At 42.9% G+C, this 17,695-nt stretch overlaps 1 protein-coding gene across 3 annotated transcripts in view; it reads right to left on the reverse strand.

Annotated features, from left to right (window-relative positions):
* Positions 1–260: 260 nt before the first annotated feature.
* EBF1 (EBF transcription factor 1) overlaps positions 261–17,695 on the reverse strand; it is a 368,807-nt gene continuing 351,372 nt past the window's right edge. For all 3 annotated transcript variants that reach the window (XM_049775713.1, XM_049775712.1, XM_049775711.1), the window contains exons 12-16: positions 13,143–13,208; positions 12,515–12,692; positions 11,637–11,816; positions 8,743–8,937; positions 261–3,409 (exon numbers count right to left, since the gene is read on the reverse strand). In XM_049775713.1, the coding sequence (XP_049631670.1) occupies positions 3,378–3,409; positions 8,743–8,937; positions 11,637–11,816; positions 12,515–12,692; positions 13,143–13,208 (651 nt within the window). In that variant the 3' untranslated portion in view covers positions 261–3,377. The remainder of the gene's footprint in view (positions 3,410–8,742; positions 8,938–11,636; positions 11,817–12,514; positions 12,693–13,142; positions 13,209–17,695) is intronic.

Raw genomic sequence — 17,695 nt, forward strand, 5'->3', positions numbered from 1 at the left:
ACTCAGCTTTGCTGGGCAACTGGGGAATGTGCACCTCCCACTACTGCCGGCAGAGGGCAGCAGTGCGCTGTGCCTGCCCTATTTGCATCCCAGATGAATGAATGGGGTGTGGGGGCTAGTGTGGTCAGAAAAGGTGTCTCAGGGCCTCCCTCACCCCTTCTCTCTGGGCTGAAGCATGCAAGCACAGAGCCTTTTGCATTCGATGGGACCCTGGTTCATCTGAAACAGAGAAATGAATACACCACTACACCACGAGGAGCTGCCATCACAGACAGGAAGTAACTTTAATTAAATATTGTGAAAGTTGAAAAGTTTTTACAGCTTGAATTTTTGCAAAAAAAAAATTATAACAATCTCTACAGTAGTTAGGTTCTCTAACAATTGAACTGTACAGTGTGTGTCTATTCAAAAACGTTTGATAAGAAGGTGAAAGGTTAGTAGATTTAGAGATGACTTCAAGCTGCATCCTAGTACAACCGTGAGGCCAGGGTTTGCTGCGAAATCCAGTCATCCAGAAGCTGTATTTTCCCCCAAACCTAACATCTCAATTTAGTTTTCTCTTTCTCTATTTTTCTTAAAGCCATATTCTGCATTTAGGGGAACATCTTTTGATATGTCAGGATTTTGTGTAGAAGAGGCTGGTCAGAGTGTCTTTTTTAATCTAATTAATATAAATAGAAGCAACAAAACAGAAATCATACACATTTTAAAGGCTCTTTGGGCTTCCGAGAAAAGTTCGAACCACTACACATGGCTGACAGTTGAGTGTCTTTTGCTGTCCTGGTCTGAGCCGGACCCCTCCTGGCTGACCATTCCTTCACCAACAACTGTTAAGGGGCTCACGACAAAATATGGCTTTAAATTATAATGATACACATCTTCAGGCCAGTGTCTCCGCACCGATTCAGACAATCTTTCTGAGTACCGAGAAGCAATGCGTCCACCTTGCTTACATGTTCCAGTTTTTATTGTATTATTATTAATCATCAGTATTATTTCTCACCATGAAAAATCCTCTTTCCTCCCTGCCTTTCCCTCCCTACAGCCCTCCCCCTCCCGCCCCAACCCATAAAAATCCGCACTCTTGACAGTCTAGTGAAAACCATTGCAAAATCCATATGGGGGCATGCACAGTGCAGCATTGTAAATTCCTTGCTCTACTAGAAAAAGTTAACATTGTCTTAAGGTAACAAAACAGTTCTTTTGTGCTTTTCGATTTCTTTGTTTTTTTTTTTTTCTTTTCTTTTTTTCTTAGAATGTTAGTGATGACTGACAGTTCTGGTGCACAGTTACATGTACAAGTGAAATGAATATGATTTGCATTGTTAAGGCATCCAATCTGCTGGTTTATATTTATGTGAAAGACAGAGGAAATATACAAGCAGACTTAAGAAAGAAAGTATGTTCACTGATTTCTATGAAGTTTCTCCCCCGAAATTTAATGCACAAAATGCGTCACTCCAAAGGGAGAGATTCCATGCATATTATTAGAGTAAAACAGCATAAGGGTTTTTTTTTTTGTAAGCTTTCAAAGCAAAGGATACATTTTTTTAATCTACAGAACTAAATGCTACAAGAATAATATGCTACTATTTTTTTTTTTTGCCATATATTGGAAAAAACTCCTTAACTTACAAATAATACAAAAATAGACGATGGCTTTTGGGTGGAAATTAAAAAAATTGAAGCATGGTTTAAAACAATACTTAAAATAACTCTAAATGAAATGTTTAAAAATCACATTGAAACAGCTAATACAACTGTAGGTGGACAAACAAATCCGTACTTTCACATAGCAGTCATACACAATAAAATAAACTGGGGTGGAGGAAAAGGAAGAAGGAGGAAGCAATGTACAAATTCCAAAGATAAATACATTATTTATATGGATATTTTACAAAATCCTCTTTAAAACAAAAAGCCTTTTTATTTAACTTTGCAAGTATGTGCAAGCTAAAGGTAGTGAGCTCTTTTATCCTTCGCAAAAAATGCAGTAAAATCTTTTTTGTGATATCGAAAAACCGTTTTAAGACATAAAATGTATAAATAGAACAACAACTTTGGCAAAAAAAAATCACAAAAAAATCTACAGTATTTATAACTACATACAAAAACACAACAGCAAAGAAAAAATATCAGGCAAATGCATCCTCAGAGCTTTGCTGCATCTTTGCTATTCTTCTTTTTAAGAACACTTCCCAGAAAATGAGGGCAAAAATTCCCATAAAACAGAAAAGTTTATTTTGGAGGTCTCAACCTTCTTCGCCTTTCTCCCTGTTTCCTTTTACACTCAATTCCAAAGCACTTAACCTGTCCTTTTAATCTCTTCCTTAGGAGGGGAAAGGTCAAGCAGGACAGGCGCCCTCTCCCAGGGGGAAACTGAGAAGGCTTCTTGCCTTGTCAGCTTCAGGCAGGGTGGTGTGAGGGCTGCATTGAGGGTGAGTAAACTTTGAACTTGGGAATGATGGCATGTGGGTGGGGTTTGGCCTGATCACTAAAGGGCATTCTGGGGAGTTCTGCACCCAGCCCCTGCCTTGTCAGAGGAGACTCTCTCTGGGCCAGGATGTATTTACCAGGCTAGAGAGGTTTCGGAAGAAGTTGGCATGAGTGATCTCAGGATTAGGTCCGCAGTTGCAACCATGGATCGGAGGCACTGGAGTTTTGAGTGAGGGGGAAAAGGGGATCACTTTTGTTATTTGAACTTGCCAGGCTGCACTGACTTACATCACCATTTAAGACAGGGATACAAGAGAGAAACTTGCACTGCTAAGGGGTGGCATGTAACATTAGATGTTAGAAATACACGGTCTGAGCTAACTACCATTTGAAATGCTTTAAGGCGCAAAAGCCGACCCTTAGTTTTCTAGAAAAATCTAACTGGCATTCCTATTCTGTCCCATACAAGTTTTTTTTTTTTTTGCCTTTTTTTCTTTTTTCCTTTTTAACTTTTTTGTAAATATCACCACTTCATTCTCCCTTTACACAGCTTTAAAAACATCATAAATTAAAACACGGAGTCTTATTTATAGTGTCCCTTGTATACAGCTTTACGGTTTATAAAAGACAAATGGTTGTGGAGTTAAGCTTAAAAAAAAAAAAGAAAGTAGATTTGCTTTTATCAACACAGAATAAATATATCCCTTCCCCCCTCCAAACTTGGGAGGTCCAACTTTCACCAACGTTCTGCACTGGGAGACCCCTTCCGATTTCAGGATTTGCAAGGTCGGTGATATTGTTTGTTTTAAAAATCTGCAGTTACTGTGATTCCTCTTTAAAAAGGCCTGAGTTAAAAGTTCCACTCGGGGACTTGTATCAGATTACTCTCTGTGGCAGAATCCAACCTCTTCATTAATAAAATTTTCTTCAAGGCAATTCTTTCACATGGGAGGAACAATCATGCCAGAAATAGCTGTGGACAGAAAAGAGAGAAATCAGTGATCCCGCATCCAAGCCCATCACTGAGCGCAAAACAGATGCAGAGGTGTTCCCCTGCTCTTTCAGAAATCAGCTTTTAGTAAAGGGCAATAATACATCCCCTTACTAAAGCTGTACCCATCAGCCCGTGTGTGTGTGTGTGTGTGTGTGTGTGTGTGTGTGTGCAATAGAACAGAAGAACCCAAACATGCCTTCAAATCTGATTTCAATTGTGAGACATAACTGAAAGGCACATAGTTTGAATACCGCAGGGAAAGTTACAACCCAAAGCCTTGCAAAAGAGTGAGAATTTTCAATTTGTCACTCTCTATTTCTCCTCCCCATCATTTCCAAACTAGCAAATAAAAAGCACATCCCTGATTGCCAGCAACTGCTACAGCAAACATGACTGGGCATGTGTCAGCAAGAGGACAGCATCTTCCCAGAAACTGGGGCTTGTTTTGGGGCTTTGGGATGAGGGATGCAGACTTTACCCCACTGTGGGCTGCCTTCCATGCTACCTCCTCACTCTAGGATTCTGCAGTGGTCTTTCCAGAAAGGGGCTGTCTCTGGGGAAAAAAAAAAAACTCAAGAAAGAGGCTGAGGGAGAGGAATAGGCAGAGGAGGAAGGTTATTTGGGGTGATTCAAAGTGTTTCTGCTTGAAGCCAGTGACCCTTCTCTAAGCTGTCTCGTCAGGGAAGAACTGGGCTATGGTGGCCTTTGTGTGGTTGCTGGGGTGAGGGAGTTAACAGGACCTCCACGGGTGCATCTCAGACCCCGAGAAAATCAGTGGTATTACTAGACGTTAGTGTCTCTGGGCTCTTTCATCTGCTGTGGATGGACCCCTCTATACAAGGTACACTTGCCAAGTGGACACTTGGGACTGAGGGTGGTTGGGTAGGACACTCTGCTGGGTTTTGTGTCTCACCACATCTCCAGCAATGAGGACTGAGGTAGGACATACACGCCTCCCAGCTCTCAGATCTGCACTAAGGTGTTTTATGGGCTTTTGGGGTTTGGTTTCTTAAATGAGCCTCAACTCCCCTAAACCTACTCTAAGCACAGGGTGAGCTAGATGAGATTACCCCTCACTCCCACCTCTCTTCAGACCTCCGTCCTTCACCCCTGACATCTTTGATTCCACTTTTGAAAAGCATTTCGCCAAACACTTTTTCCGTTAATTTTTAAACCCATCTGTATTCACAAGGAAATTTAATCCACATGTTTCTGATTCATTTACACGTAAATCATGTGAATGTTGTTTTGCAAGAGCCATTTTTTGCAGTCCAAAAGCTCCTGGAGTCTTTTCCTTAAGCCGTCCTAAGCCATTTTTCTTAGAAACAGGAAGTATCTCTTGCCAAAAGGAGACCAACTTAAGCCCACAAAAATCGGGGACCAGTTGGAAGTGTAGTCCCATAAGGCTGGATTGAAGCCCCACCTGACTGCACTGGGAAGACTGCAAGGGCCTGGAGATTCCTACTGGTGGCCAAATCCATGCTGGGCCTCACATTCAGGTGGCCAGAAATTGTACACACGTGTGTGCTGCTGCCTCAGTTCCCCAAGCCATAGCCAAGACTTCCTAAACCCAGATGCATAGCTTAGACTGAGGAGCACAAAAGAGGAGAGCGTCCACTATGCAATGCCAGGGTTGGAGGCTAGAACTGTTTTTCTTGTATCTGTGCTGCAACCCATAAGATTGCTTATGTGGGTAAGAGGCAAGTGTGCCGGAATGTTCCAGAAAGGCTGCTGGCACACAGACCTGCCCAGAGGGACTTGCTAGTTCTCAAAAGATTTCCATGACGACCCAACACACTGGTGCCAAGACATCACAAAGCCAGCCTCACTTCACTGTCCAGCTCAGATGTGGCTTGAGGCATGGGCAGATGCTTAGCACGGAACCCACATTTGATAGAGAGGGGCCACTGCACCTGCAGGAGTCCTGGGGAGGAAAGAACTGGAAAATGTGTGTGTGTGGTATGGCTGGGACCACCATTATCAGGGGCTTATCAGCCAACCAGCCAGGTCAAGGGAGGTATTGGCAGAGAACAAGTCTGTATACTTATGAAGATAGCTAAGGTTCTGAGACCCTTTAACTATGAGTGCTTTTTCTTTCTCACTACAGAGCCTGGTTGGGATGAAACTCCATGCATGAGGCCCACTGCACTGTCACTGCCTTCTTGGGTTTTCTTCCACGTGGTCTGAAGCTGCAAAGAGGATGCCTCCATGCCCAAACTTCCCAGAAATATATACATGAAAGAGTCTGTTATGGGATGTAAATTGGTCTGAGTTTTCAGTAATGGGTTCTGGGGGAGTGCATGAGCAGAGAGCATGAGAGGGAGGAAAGTTATTTCTATCTCCCTTCAAAGAGTATTGAAGGTCTTTGAGTCTGTGTGTGACATGTTCAGCAAATCTCCAGATTGTGAGATACACAAGTGCTAAAATGGTGGAGTGAAGTATACTATTATGAAAAGATTGGTGTTCAAATACCATATGCCTACACTACAACCACGAATAACTTTACCTGGTGACTAAAAGAAATATGAATGGGTAGGGTGGAAGAAAACCAGGATCATTAATAAAACTCAGTATAACTTTTTAAGTCAAGGTACTTTAATAAAAGAAATATAGTTCACTTGGTTCTATTATAATTTTTGAGCACATCTACTTTCTTGTGCATCAATTTTATGGGAAGATCTTGACAGATAAGAATGTTTGGGCATCATCTAATCATCAGGAAGATGCATATCAAAACAATGATGAGATATCACCTCACACCCCAGAGAATGGCACACATCACAAAGAATGAGAATAAACAGTGTTGGCGGGGATGTGGAGAGAAAGGAACTCTTATCCACTGCTGGTGGGAATGCCGTCTAGTTCAACCTTTATGGAAAGCGATATGGAGATTCCTCCAAAAACTGGAAATTGAGCTCCCATACGATCCAGCTATACCACTCCTAGGAATATACCCTAGGAACACAAAAATACAGTACAAAAACCCCTTCCTTACACCTATATTCATTGCAGCACTATTTACCATAGCAAGACTCTGGAAACAACCAAGATGGCCTTCAACAGATGAATGGCTAAAGAAACTGTGGTACATATACACAATGGAATATTATGCAGCTGTCAGGAGAGATGAAGTCATGAAATTTTCCTATACATGGATGTACACGGAATCTATTATGCTGAGTGAAGTAAGTCAGAGAGAGAGAGAAAAACGCAGAATGGTCTCACTCATCTATGGGTTTTAAGAAAAATGAAAGACATTCTTGCAATAATAATTTTCAGACACAAAAGAGAAAAGAGCTGGAAGTTCCAGCTCACCACAGGAAGCTCACCACAAAGAGTGATGAGTTTAGTTAGAGAAATAACTACATTTTGAACTGTCCTAATAATGAGAATGTATGAGGGAAATGGAGAGCCTGTTTAGAGTACAGGCGGGGGTCGGGTGGGGAGGAGGGAGACTTGGGACATTGGTGATGGGAATGTTGCACTGGTGATGGGTGGTGTTCTTTACATGACTGAAACCCAAACACAATCATGTATGTAATCAAGGTGTTTAAATAAAAAAAAAAGAAAAGAATGTTTGGGCACCTGGAGAAAATCAAAATAAATGGGAGCTCAAGTGGGTTAGCAAGGACAAAATGAGATGGTTCTAGAGTGGACTTAAATTTTAGAAGAGAGGAAAAGCTATACAGGTTTTAGAATAGATATAGGAAAGTCTTGGGGGAAAGACCAAAAGCTACTAGAAAGGACCTGCATGAGTTCTAGATAAAAAGATGAAGGTAAGTGGGTTCTAGAGTAGACTTAGAAAGGTTCTTGATGAAAGGACAAAGTTAGATGGTTCTAGAGCACTTATATAGATTTTAGAAGAAAGCAAAAACTAGATGGGTTATAGAGTGGACTTAGATGGGTGCTAGAGAAAAAAAAACTAGCTAGGTTTTAGAGTAAACTTAGATGGGTCCTAGAGGAATGAATTAAGCTAGGCTGATTCTAGAATGGACTTGAAAGGTTCTAGAGTAGACTTATATGGGTTCTAGAGGAAAGGGAAAACCTATACAGGTTCTAGAGTAAACTTAGATCAGGGGTCTCAAACTCGTGGCCCGCGGGCCGTTTGCAGCCCTCCGTACAACATTTTGTGGCCCTGCTCTAGAGGAATCTTTTTTTGTTTTGTTTTGTTTTAGTTGTTTGGATCACACCCCCCAATGTTCAAGGCTTACTACTGATTTTGCACTCAAGGATCACCCCGACTTTGTCTCCTGCGGCCCCCAGGTAAATTGAGTTTGAGACCCCTGACTTAGATGGATGCTAGGAGAAAACTAGATAGGAACTAGAGTGGGCTTAGAAGGGTTCTTGAAGATATGGTTCTAGAGTGAACTTAGATGAGTGTTAGAGGAAAGAAAAAATTTGAAAGATTCAAGAGTGAACTTAAACAGGTTCTAGAGAGAAAAGGATAAAACTAGACAAGTTCTAGAGTGGACTCAAAGTTTTTAGAGTAGACTTAGATGAGTTCTTGAGGAAAGGACAAAATGATATCATTCTAGAGTAAGTTTAGATGAATCCTAGAAGAAAGGGAAAACTAGATAGTTTCTACAGTGAACTTAGATGGGCTCTAGAGAAAAAGAAAAAATAGATTCTAGAATGAACTTAGATGGGTTCTATAGGAAATGTTAAAACTAGATGGGTTAGGAAAAACTATGTTATACGCGTTTTAAAGGAAAGGACCAAACTAGATAGATTCTAGACCAGATTAAAATGGGTTCTAGTGGAAATGAAACAACTCAAAAGGTTCTATAGAATAAGGAAAAATAGATGGTTCTAGGCAGGCGTCCTCAAACTTTTTAAACAGGGGGCCAGTTCACTGTCCCTCAGACCATTGGAGGGTCTGACTATAGTAAAAACAAAACTTATGAATGAATTCTTATGCACACTGCATATATCTTATTTTGCAATGAAGAAACAAAACAGATACAAATACAATATGTGGCCTGTGGGCCATAGTTTGAGGATCACTGTTCTAGAGGGTCTTTTTGTTTTCCTTCTTTCCAATTATACTCTAGCACCCATCTGTGCCCTAGAGCCCAACTCTAGAATCCATCTTTTTCTTTCCTTTCTTTGAGTCCCACACTGTTCATTCTCCCACCCCACTTACCCCTTCCCCCCTCTTCTATCCTCTTCCTTTATTCCTCCCACTTCTTTTGGTATGATAAGAATGAGAGGAAGAAAGACTATATAAAGTCATGAGTGCCCTGGAACCAATCCTTGAACAGTTTATGCATGGAAGTAGACCAGCTCTGGCCAGTTCAGGCTCTGCTGCTTACCTTGCAGGCTGTTCCCATTGGTGCTGGTACAGGTGGGAGGCGGGGAGGTCTGGGGTCTGACGACAGGAGCAAAAGCACTCTTCTGTTTCACAGCTGACACCATGTTGGCTGGTGAAAAGGAGAAGATGCCAGAGGAGCTGCTACAGTTGGAGGGGAGGCTTGTGGAGGAGGCCATGGTGGGGCTGGATGGCACAACTGGCAAGCGCAAAGGACACAGAGATCAGCATTTCTCTAGGCACCCAATATTTTGTCCTATGTCCACACTGGGTTGTGTGGAACAGTAAAGAAATATGTTCCTCTAAGGGAGGGGGTGACATAGTACCAAATAGTTCCCTAGGTGAGCTAGCTCTGTGGAGGAAGAGCAACCAAACATTCCAAGGTAGAGCCAAAATGAAGGTGTTAGCTAAGACAAGAAGAATCAACAGATGTCCCCTCAAGAGAACCAGAAAACCAAGGATGGGAGAATGGTAGCAACTCTGGGAAGGGACCCCTTGCTGAGGAGGGGGAGTTCAGCCTGGCCTCCTGTTGTGCTATTTGTTGACAATTTTCTTGGCTAGCACCTCTTCAAGTCCTCAGAACTTTTTCCTATTATTTTTCACATTTTTTAATGTTGTAGAATTTTTTTTAATGACTTTATTTTTCACAAGACGTTTCCTTTCTTAGTCAGCACGATAGATAGCACAGTGTAAGGTGTTTGACTTGCAAGCAGCCAACCCAGGATGGACCTGGGTTTGATTCCCAGCATCCCATATGGTCCCCCTAACCTGCCAGGAGTGATTTCTGAGCGCAGAGCCAGGAGTAACTTCTTAGCGCTGCTGGGTGTGGCCCAAAAACATTAAATAAAGAAGTTCCCCTTCTTCCTCATTCTGTGTCATGGTCAAAGCACAAATGTGGGGACCTCTCAGCTCCACTGCACCTGAACTGAAACAGAAATACTCCCTTGAGTACTTTCTGGGTTTCAAGCCTACCTTGAAACCTACCTTGAAACCTACCCCACCTAGAGTTCTCCCCATCATCCACAGGCCTGGTAAATACAACACAAAGACCCCAGGGCCTTTGCACTTTACCCAACCCATACTCAGCAGATGGAGAGTATTTTCATGTTTTCATCCATTCTAAACTGCACTTTTTCTTTGAATGAGACCAGCATTTTTATACATCTCTTAGGATTTGTAAATGTAAAAATACACTCAATAATAGCACCCATTTAAATTGCAAAACTCCTGCACTGGAGGTTTGATTTTTAAATATTCCTGTAGACTTGAAATCCTGCTGGTTCACTGAGGAAGGCAATTAATCTCCTTGGCAAATGCGATCATTATGTGTATTTAGAGGTGGGGAGTGTGGAGGGGTGAATTCCAGAGGAGGGGCTGAAATACCGTCAGGCGGGCCCATTTGTTAGACGGTTATTAGTTAGCAGCCACCACACCAGAAAGTGTGCTCTCCACTGGAATGTCTTATTTTTTATTCTGTTTGGAATTTTTCAACATGAGTGGTTTATGAATAATTAAATATTATGGAGGCAAAAATTCAAATCAGCTGGGCTTTGTGTTTATTGTTTTATTTGCATTTAGGCAGATAAAACCGTCCCATCTGAGAGCCTATTTGAGAATTTAATACTATATTTGTGAGCATTGAGGAAATCAATTAATGGAAATTAAATGTTCGAGGTATAGCAATCTGACAGTTGCAATCGCCATCTGAAGGCGCTGGGTGTCTGCGCAGGCTTGGAAAGACAGAGCAATCCAAGACCCGAAATTGAGTTGCTACCAAATAGCAATTAGTTTATTGATTTAATTAAGAATGCCACCTTTTAATTTTCAGGTCATGATTGAAACATTTTCAGATTAAAGAGATGGGAAAACAATGAAATTATAGATCTATGGAAATGACCTCTCCATGAATCAAAATCCAAGACTGTTTCCATACCCTAAAGGCATTCTCTCTGTCTCTCTCTGTCTCTGTCTCTATCTCTGTCTCTCTATCTATCTATCTATTTTTCTCTCTCTCTTTCTCTCTCTCTCTCTCACCCTCTCACCTACTCTTAATTCCTAACAAAGTAGAAGCACAACAAAATTTGCATGCACTGAGTATCGAATTTCATCAGGCCAAGAAGGTCCTTTCCTCCTCTCCATTTCCACTACTAGAGAAATAGCAAATACTTAACAGGTCACTAAACACGGTGATTCGCCAAACAAACCATAATTGTTCTTTGAACAACACAGCTCTGCCTTTCTCCAAATGTCTAAAAGGTTGGCAACATTTTGCCCCATGGAAGAGTCCTTCAGAAGGTCCAAAAGAAATTAGGTCACCTTCACAAAACAGACACTGTGGGGGTGGGATGGGGGACAAGGAGAAAATGCGACCAAGAGGTTCCTGAGTTTCTTCAGATGCAAACCAAAGGTTAGCCCATTGAACTTCTTTCAAAACTGGCTGAAGCTCCTAAGATTATTTATGGTACATTTGCGAATCTTTTGATCTTGTCAGAGTTGGGGTAGGTTGTAGTTTGAGTCACTTTTCTGCACATCCCATCGTCCAGAGAGGATAAAAATTCAAAGCACTAAGGAGTCTTGAGTTGTTTGCAGTGGGGAAGGCAGGAAGCTTCTGTCCTCACGATTGCCCCTAGATTGACTGACATTATCTCTTGAGGTTAGGCAGGAGGAAAAGCTCCTGCCTGTGGCATGAAGAGGCCCCTTCCCATTGCCCATTGCACATGGCAAGGGGACTGAAACTTAGCACAGAGCTAAACTGGTTGAAGCTGAGAAAACCCTCTTCCCTGGAGACTGGGCCAATGCTGCCTTTGCTGCTCTAGTTGTCCTTGGCAAGGTGTTTGTGTGGGTCCCTGGCAGCCTTTCATGCATATACAGAATACAGGGCTCACAAAGTTCACTTACTGGCATAGGGCGAGTTGGCTGCGGAGCCGTTGAGGAAGGTGGGGGAGCCGCCCAGGTTGGACATGGCTGCTGTGCCGTACCCGTTCATGCTCGTGGTCACAGAGCTATAGTTGGTCTGCTGGGGCGTGGTGCTGGGCACATAACCATGGGGAGACACGCTGCTGGAATTGCGGGTGAAACCTGGAGGGTGTTTTAAACCAGGTGAGCAGTGATCCTAAAAGAATCTGGAAAGGCATGGCTAGAGAAGCGGCTGGGTGATTCATGTGTGTTGGGGTGCCGTGGCACCTGAGCTGTGATTAAAATGGGACTCGAGCAAGACATATTTCTAGGAGATCATAAATACTTAGCAGGGCCCTAGGAAGTGACGATGCACAACCTATAAATTATCATTTTGGGAGCACAAATAAATCCCCAATCCAAGCAGTATGCTCTAGAGTTAACAGGTTCTTATTTCTGGAGCCAGGAGGGCAAGCTTTAGTGTCTCAAAACTTTAATTCCAGCCCTCTCTGCAGTCTGTCACTCATGGTTAATGGTGGGAAAGGAAATGAGGAGTGGGGTGTGGGGGTGCACCCAGACCCCAGACTCAAATTTCCCAGTAGCAGTGGGTACTATCCCCCTTTAGAAAGAATATTTTGTTGTTGTTTTGGGGAACCATACCCACCCATGCTCAGAGCTTACTCCTGCTGGGGATCATTTCTGCAGTTCTTGGGGGACCCCATGAGACCCCATGAGATGCTGGAATTGAACCTGGGTCAGCTGTGTGCAAGTTAAGTACTCTCGCCACTGAACTGTTGCTCTGGCCCCAGAAAAGAATTTCTTGACTCTTATGCACCCAGGAATTGGGATTGGGGTGGGGATGTATGGAGAAGGCTCCTGACCCTGGTTGGTGGCCTGTGATGCCTCGGAGACATTAACAGCCAGCTGCCCACTGAAGGAGTTGACGCCCATCATGCCTGCGTGCACCGACGTGTTGGTTAGCGCTGGCAGCTGGCTGTGGTTGCGGGGGACACTGTACAGCGCCTCGGCGATGTCGGCCGCTCGCTTCAAAATAATCTCCTGCAAAGGAGGGAAGCACCCTGGTCAGATATCTGCTTGCTGACGCCTCTTCCTCATGCCTGGGATCCCACTTTAGGGCCTGCCCTACAGAGCCGGAATCTGTCTTGCTGAGAGCCTGCTCACTTTTTATGCTCCTCCGAACCACATGCATGCCAGAGCAGGGACAGCACCTAGGGTCAACTCTCTGCCCATTGGAGGGACTCAGGGGCCTCCTACACAGGCAACAGGGCTATAGGAGACAACCTGCACCCCACAGAGGCAGATTGCAGCTCTCTTAGTCAAACAATCACCCATCAGACCTGGGACTGACAAGAAGATGGAATGTGACAGTGCCTGTAGCTGTTCAGCGGGACACCAACTTCTCTCCTAAGGATGCCCAGCCTGTTGTCAAGACTCTAAATGGTTTTCACCAGCATCCATTGGGTGGCAAGGGGCATGCAGCAGGCTCACCTGGTTGTTGTGGGGCATCCCGTAGAGTGCCTCCACCAAGTCTGCTGCCCTCTTCAGGATCACTTCCTAGAAGAGAGCAGACATAGGACTGCGGGTGAAGGCTGGTTCCTTCATGGTACCTCTATTGCCCCCCCCCCCAGTCAAGGGCAGGACTTGGACAAGGAGCTTGGTCAAAGGAGGCCAACCCCACGATGGCATTAAATCACCCACTGATACACACACACACACACACACACACACACACACACACACACACACACACACACACGCTTAATAGAGTCAGAAGGTGAGCACCATTGGTGCTGTAAGATAAAGCACGTTCTCAGTCACTGCCACAGGCACGATAAAGTACTCGTATGTTTATTGCTGAATACAACTGCGAGGTCATTTACCAGATTACTACAATCGATGTCAGCCCGAGCGTGTTATGAATATCTAAGATGTGTTTATTTTGCATACTTAACTGCTTATTCCAGGAACCATGACCTTATGAGACAGGTCATTTCCCTGGGATCACCCATCAATCTCCCACTATGAGAACCATGTAGTGTTTAACTTTTTTTTTTCCTATGCCCCTGTATGGCAGAGCCACACAATGTGTGTGTGTGTGTGTGTGTGTGTGTTGTAGTAAACCCACACTCAGAGACAGTGTCAGTTCTGACAAAAGGATCCTCTTGCCTCCAGAAGCCACACTTCATGACTGGCACCGTCGATTCTGTCCTAGCAGCTTGTTGCTATTTGAGCATTGTTTGCTGGTTTCTCTATTTCCTCCTTCATTCTCACCAGAGATCCACATGCTGCCAGCTGTTCATGGCAGTTAAAACAGTTATGCCTCTCTTTTCACTTGGGTACACTTCCGTGTCTAGCTTGCACCCTTGTTTTGAACAATATAGGGCAACGAAAACCTGTGTGTGTTGTGTGTGTGTGTATGTGTGTGTGTGTGTGTGTGTGTGTGTAATTATCATTCATGCCAAAAGAAATCATTCCCTCTTTATTCAGCCATAATTTATCTGCAGATCTGCTTTGCTGGAATGTGGGAAAGAAAGTTGCACTTGAGACAGAACTAAAGTCTAATCTACAAACCAAACAGACAGGAGTAAGACTATCAGAGGTGATTTACAATAAGATATGTTTACAGTATTTTTTTTTTACTGTGGATAAAGTTTCAAAAAGAAGTTTAACTTCAAATATTTTATACAATAGATTTCTGCCTGAGGAGCACTGCCGTTCAATTTTCATATACAGTAGATGCTGATCAGAAAATAGGGATATAATTGCATTCATTTTGCTGTCACCATAGCCTCTTCAAAAATCCCTGTACAACTCTGGAAATGACAAGCTTTTAGATACATATTAGCATTTTTCCATTTTAAATTCGCTATACTATAAGATAACATAGTTGTCATACTGCGGTAACTACTTATGACACATATAATGCCCTAAATTCAAAAATGAGATCGAGGGGTTTTCAGTTCACAATAAACATTTACACATACCTTAAGCTGCTAGACCCCATTTATAAAACATTTAGTTATTTTTCATAGGAGTAAAAAAGCATTATGTAATCAATGGGCTTTGAATCAATAGACTGGAAATACTTTCTTTTATTATTCACATGCAAACTACAAGATACATTAGAACTTTGGGGGTTTGCTGTGTGGTCTGGCCAGTTGTTAATAACTGGGTATACTGTGCACGCTGCGGATCATACTCACTTGGTGCTTCCAGTGCCAAGGCCTCACGGCTTTCGTGGCTCTCGGGAAAGGGTAAAACCAAACAAGAACATGAGAGTTTCTTGACTAAGCTTGGACTTCTCCAGGCCCATGTTCACTCTCTTCTACAAATAAATATTTCTGCTAGTGGCTGGACTCACTAGGGAAGGTGGATTTCTTTCATTTTAGAAAACAAACAAAAGTCTCCTGTTTGTCCAAAGACAGCTAAGGTGCTGTTAGTGACTGCCCATGTGAACCTCACTCTCGGAATCCCCGTCAATTGACTTAGGAGTGATGATTCTGACTTACACGAGTTTCACAGAACCAGGAAGGCGGGGGAGTTCTGGATACCCGAAAAAATTCCATTGATCAGCGTGTTAGATATTTTTGTGGTGGTGAAGGTTTTCAGAGATGTGACCCACCTTCTTTCTCTCCTAATTTTGACTCCCTGCATGCTCACCACCTTTAAAGTATTGTAAGGACGAACATGGTAGCCTTTTGCTTCCTAACATGGGACCCCTCTAGATCCAGGAAGTGAGCACAGGCTCCCCCCCCCCCCTTTTAAGGACAGGGACCTTGGATTTCCTGTCTGGAAAGCAATGCCCTTAAAACAAAATACAAGTCCCGTGCTGTGCTGTGCCACTAGCTCTGTGGGCTTAAGGGACAGCCAATACCTGGCTCAGTGGCCTCTGAGCTTCTCTCTGTTGTTTCTCTGCAAATGGAATGGAGAAAGGAAATTCTGGCTCCTCTATGAGTTAGTGCAATAGACCTGCAAGGTGCTTGGATTTCGGTGACCAGAAAATTGCTCTCACCTCTGTGTCATTATGCTCCCAGTGAACTAGCCCCCAAGCGTGTTTGTGTTGGGGATCTAATATATTGCCTTTCAATCAGAGCTGAGAGCCACTGAACACACAGACAGAACATGACGAGCAGGTCAGGAAAGCAATAAAGATTTTACAGAGCTGTCCAAGGCGCTAAATTTACTCAATAATGGGTTTGGCACCATAGTGTTAACCTCTCATTTACTACCAGTTTGAGGGACTAAATTGAAGTCGCTGACTTCATTTACCTTGAAATGTATATTTTATGACATTATGTAAGTAGATTGAAAGGGCACTGCAGTTTGAACAATTTAAAGGCTCAAGCATGTTTAAGATGAAACTTGAATATTTATTGTATATTGCACTTAAAGTATATAGAATGTTAAAATGTATTGATTAAATTTGTAAAAGGCATAATAAAAATGACAGATCGTAGAAAAGATGTATGCCTTTTACCATCAAATTGATAGTGTGTGCGATCTCTTCCATGGTCACAAGTGTAATTTTTTTGCAGTTTTATATGGTAATTTGAAAAATCTGTAATTTCACATTAGGAAATGATTGAGTCTGGGATGTTAAGGGGGAAAAAATTCCCATAAGGGAAAGAGCTGCTGTTTCTTATAATCTTTTTTCTCTAATAAAGTCTTAATTTTTGGGTGCTGTAAGGTAGGAGGAGGTATAGTACAAGCATCCTCCCATTCTAATATGAAACTTTATATTTCTATAAAAAGACAAAAGCACTAGTATTAGTATGTAATTTTTCAGGTATTTGTCAGGAGAGATTTTCTCTCATTTTTATAGTTTTAAACATATCCCTACTTGCAATTTAAAATACGAGGATAGAGATCTGATTTTTCAAGATAATTAATCCAATCGTTGGATAAAAAAATACTCAAACAAATGGAAGGAAGGAAGGAAGGAAGGAAGGAAGGAAGGAAGGAAGGAAGGAAGGAAGGAAGGAAGGAAGGAAGGAAGGAAGGAAGGAAGGAAGGAATCAAGGAATCCCACTGGGGAATGAAAACAAGCACCAGTATTCTATCATACAATGAGAAGCCCCAATTCTTACAGAACACATGACTGTGCTCACAGCCTGGACTCAGGTTTTTCTTGTCCTGACTTGGACTTCTCTCTTAAAGAAACAGGAGACGCCCACTTCTTAAATGCAACCATACATCCTTGTTTGCTCCCACAAGTAAAACCAGATTTTCCTGTCCAAGAGTTCTTGAGTTGGGGTCTGATGAGAGACAGCAGGCACAGAAACCCTGGGTGCTCATGGGTGGGGTGGTCAGAGACCCCCGGGCCATTGTTATGGGATTGACTTTGGCCTCCTCATAGCCTTTACAATTAAGATGCTGATGGGCTACAAATGCAGAGAAAAGATGAGCTTAACCCTATTCACAAGCAAGCCTTGGATGATTCTCCCCTGTGCTAAGAGTTACATAGTGCCAGACTTAAGGCATAGGATTCTGTGGGAGTGAGGAGTCTTGTCTTTCCCTATTAGTGGGCTGCATTTTCTTTATCCAGCCCCTGTCTTTTCTGGTCTGAACACAAAATACTGGGCTTTCACTGATTACCACCTGTGCCCATTTACGGCATCTTCTCACCCTTCTAAAGTAGAGACTATGGTCCCTGTTTGGGGGTGGGGGAAGACAAATACTTAGCATTCGTTAAACACATTGGAATTCTACCTTTAAGTGACATTACCACTCTTCCATATTTCTCTAGAGCCTGGTTGGTGAGTGTTGGAACAAAAACAGCAAAGACAGATGCCTAACTGAAAGGGAAGTCCATGCAGGACTAGAAGTGGGGCCCTGAGAAGAGGCCTCAAAGTCTGAGCACTGGAAAATTTGCTCTTCCCTGAGCACTGATCCTGGGTTTTCGTCCCTCTGCTCCTCCCAAGCCTCCAAGCTGACTATGCCCAGTGATGAGGCTCCCACATTGTTAGCTCTTTCTCCTCCACTGCCACATGTTAGTAAGCCTGGGCCTGCAGAAATTCTTGATGGAAGAGCTTATTCTTAAG

Source organism: Suncus etruscus, chromosome 6 (assembly GCF_024139225.1).
Source record: "Suncus etruscus isolate mSunEtr1 chromosome 6, mSunEtr1.pri.cur, whole genome shotgun sequence".
In the NCBI taxonomy this organism is placed as follows: Eukaryota; Metazoa; Chordata; class Mammalia; order Eulipotyphla; family Soricidae; genus Suncus; species Suncus etruscus.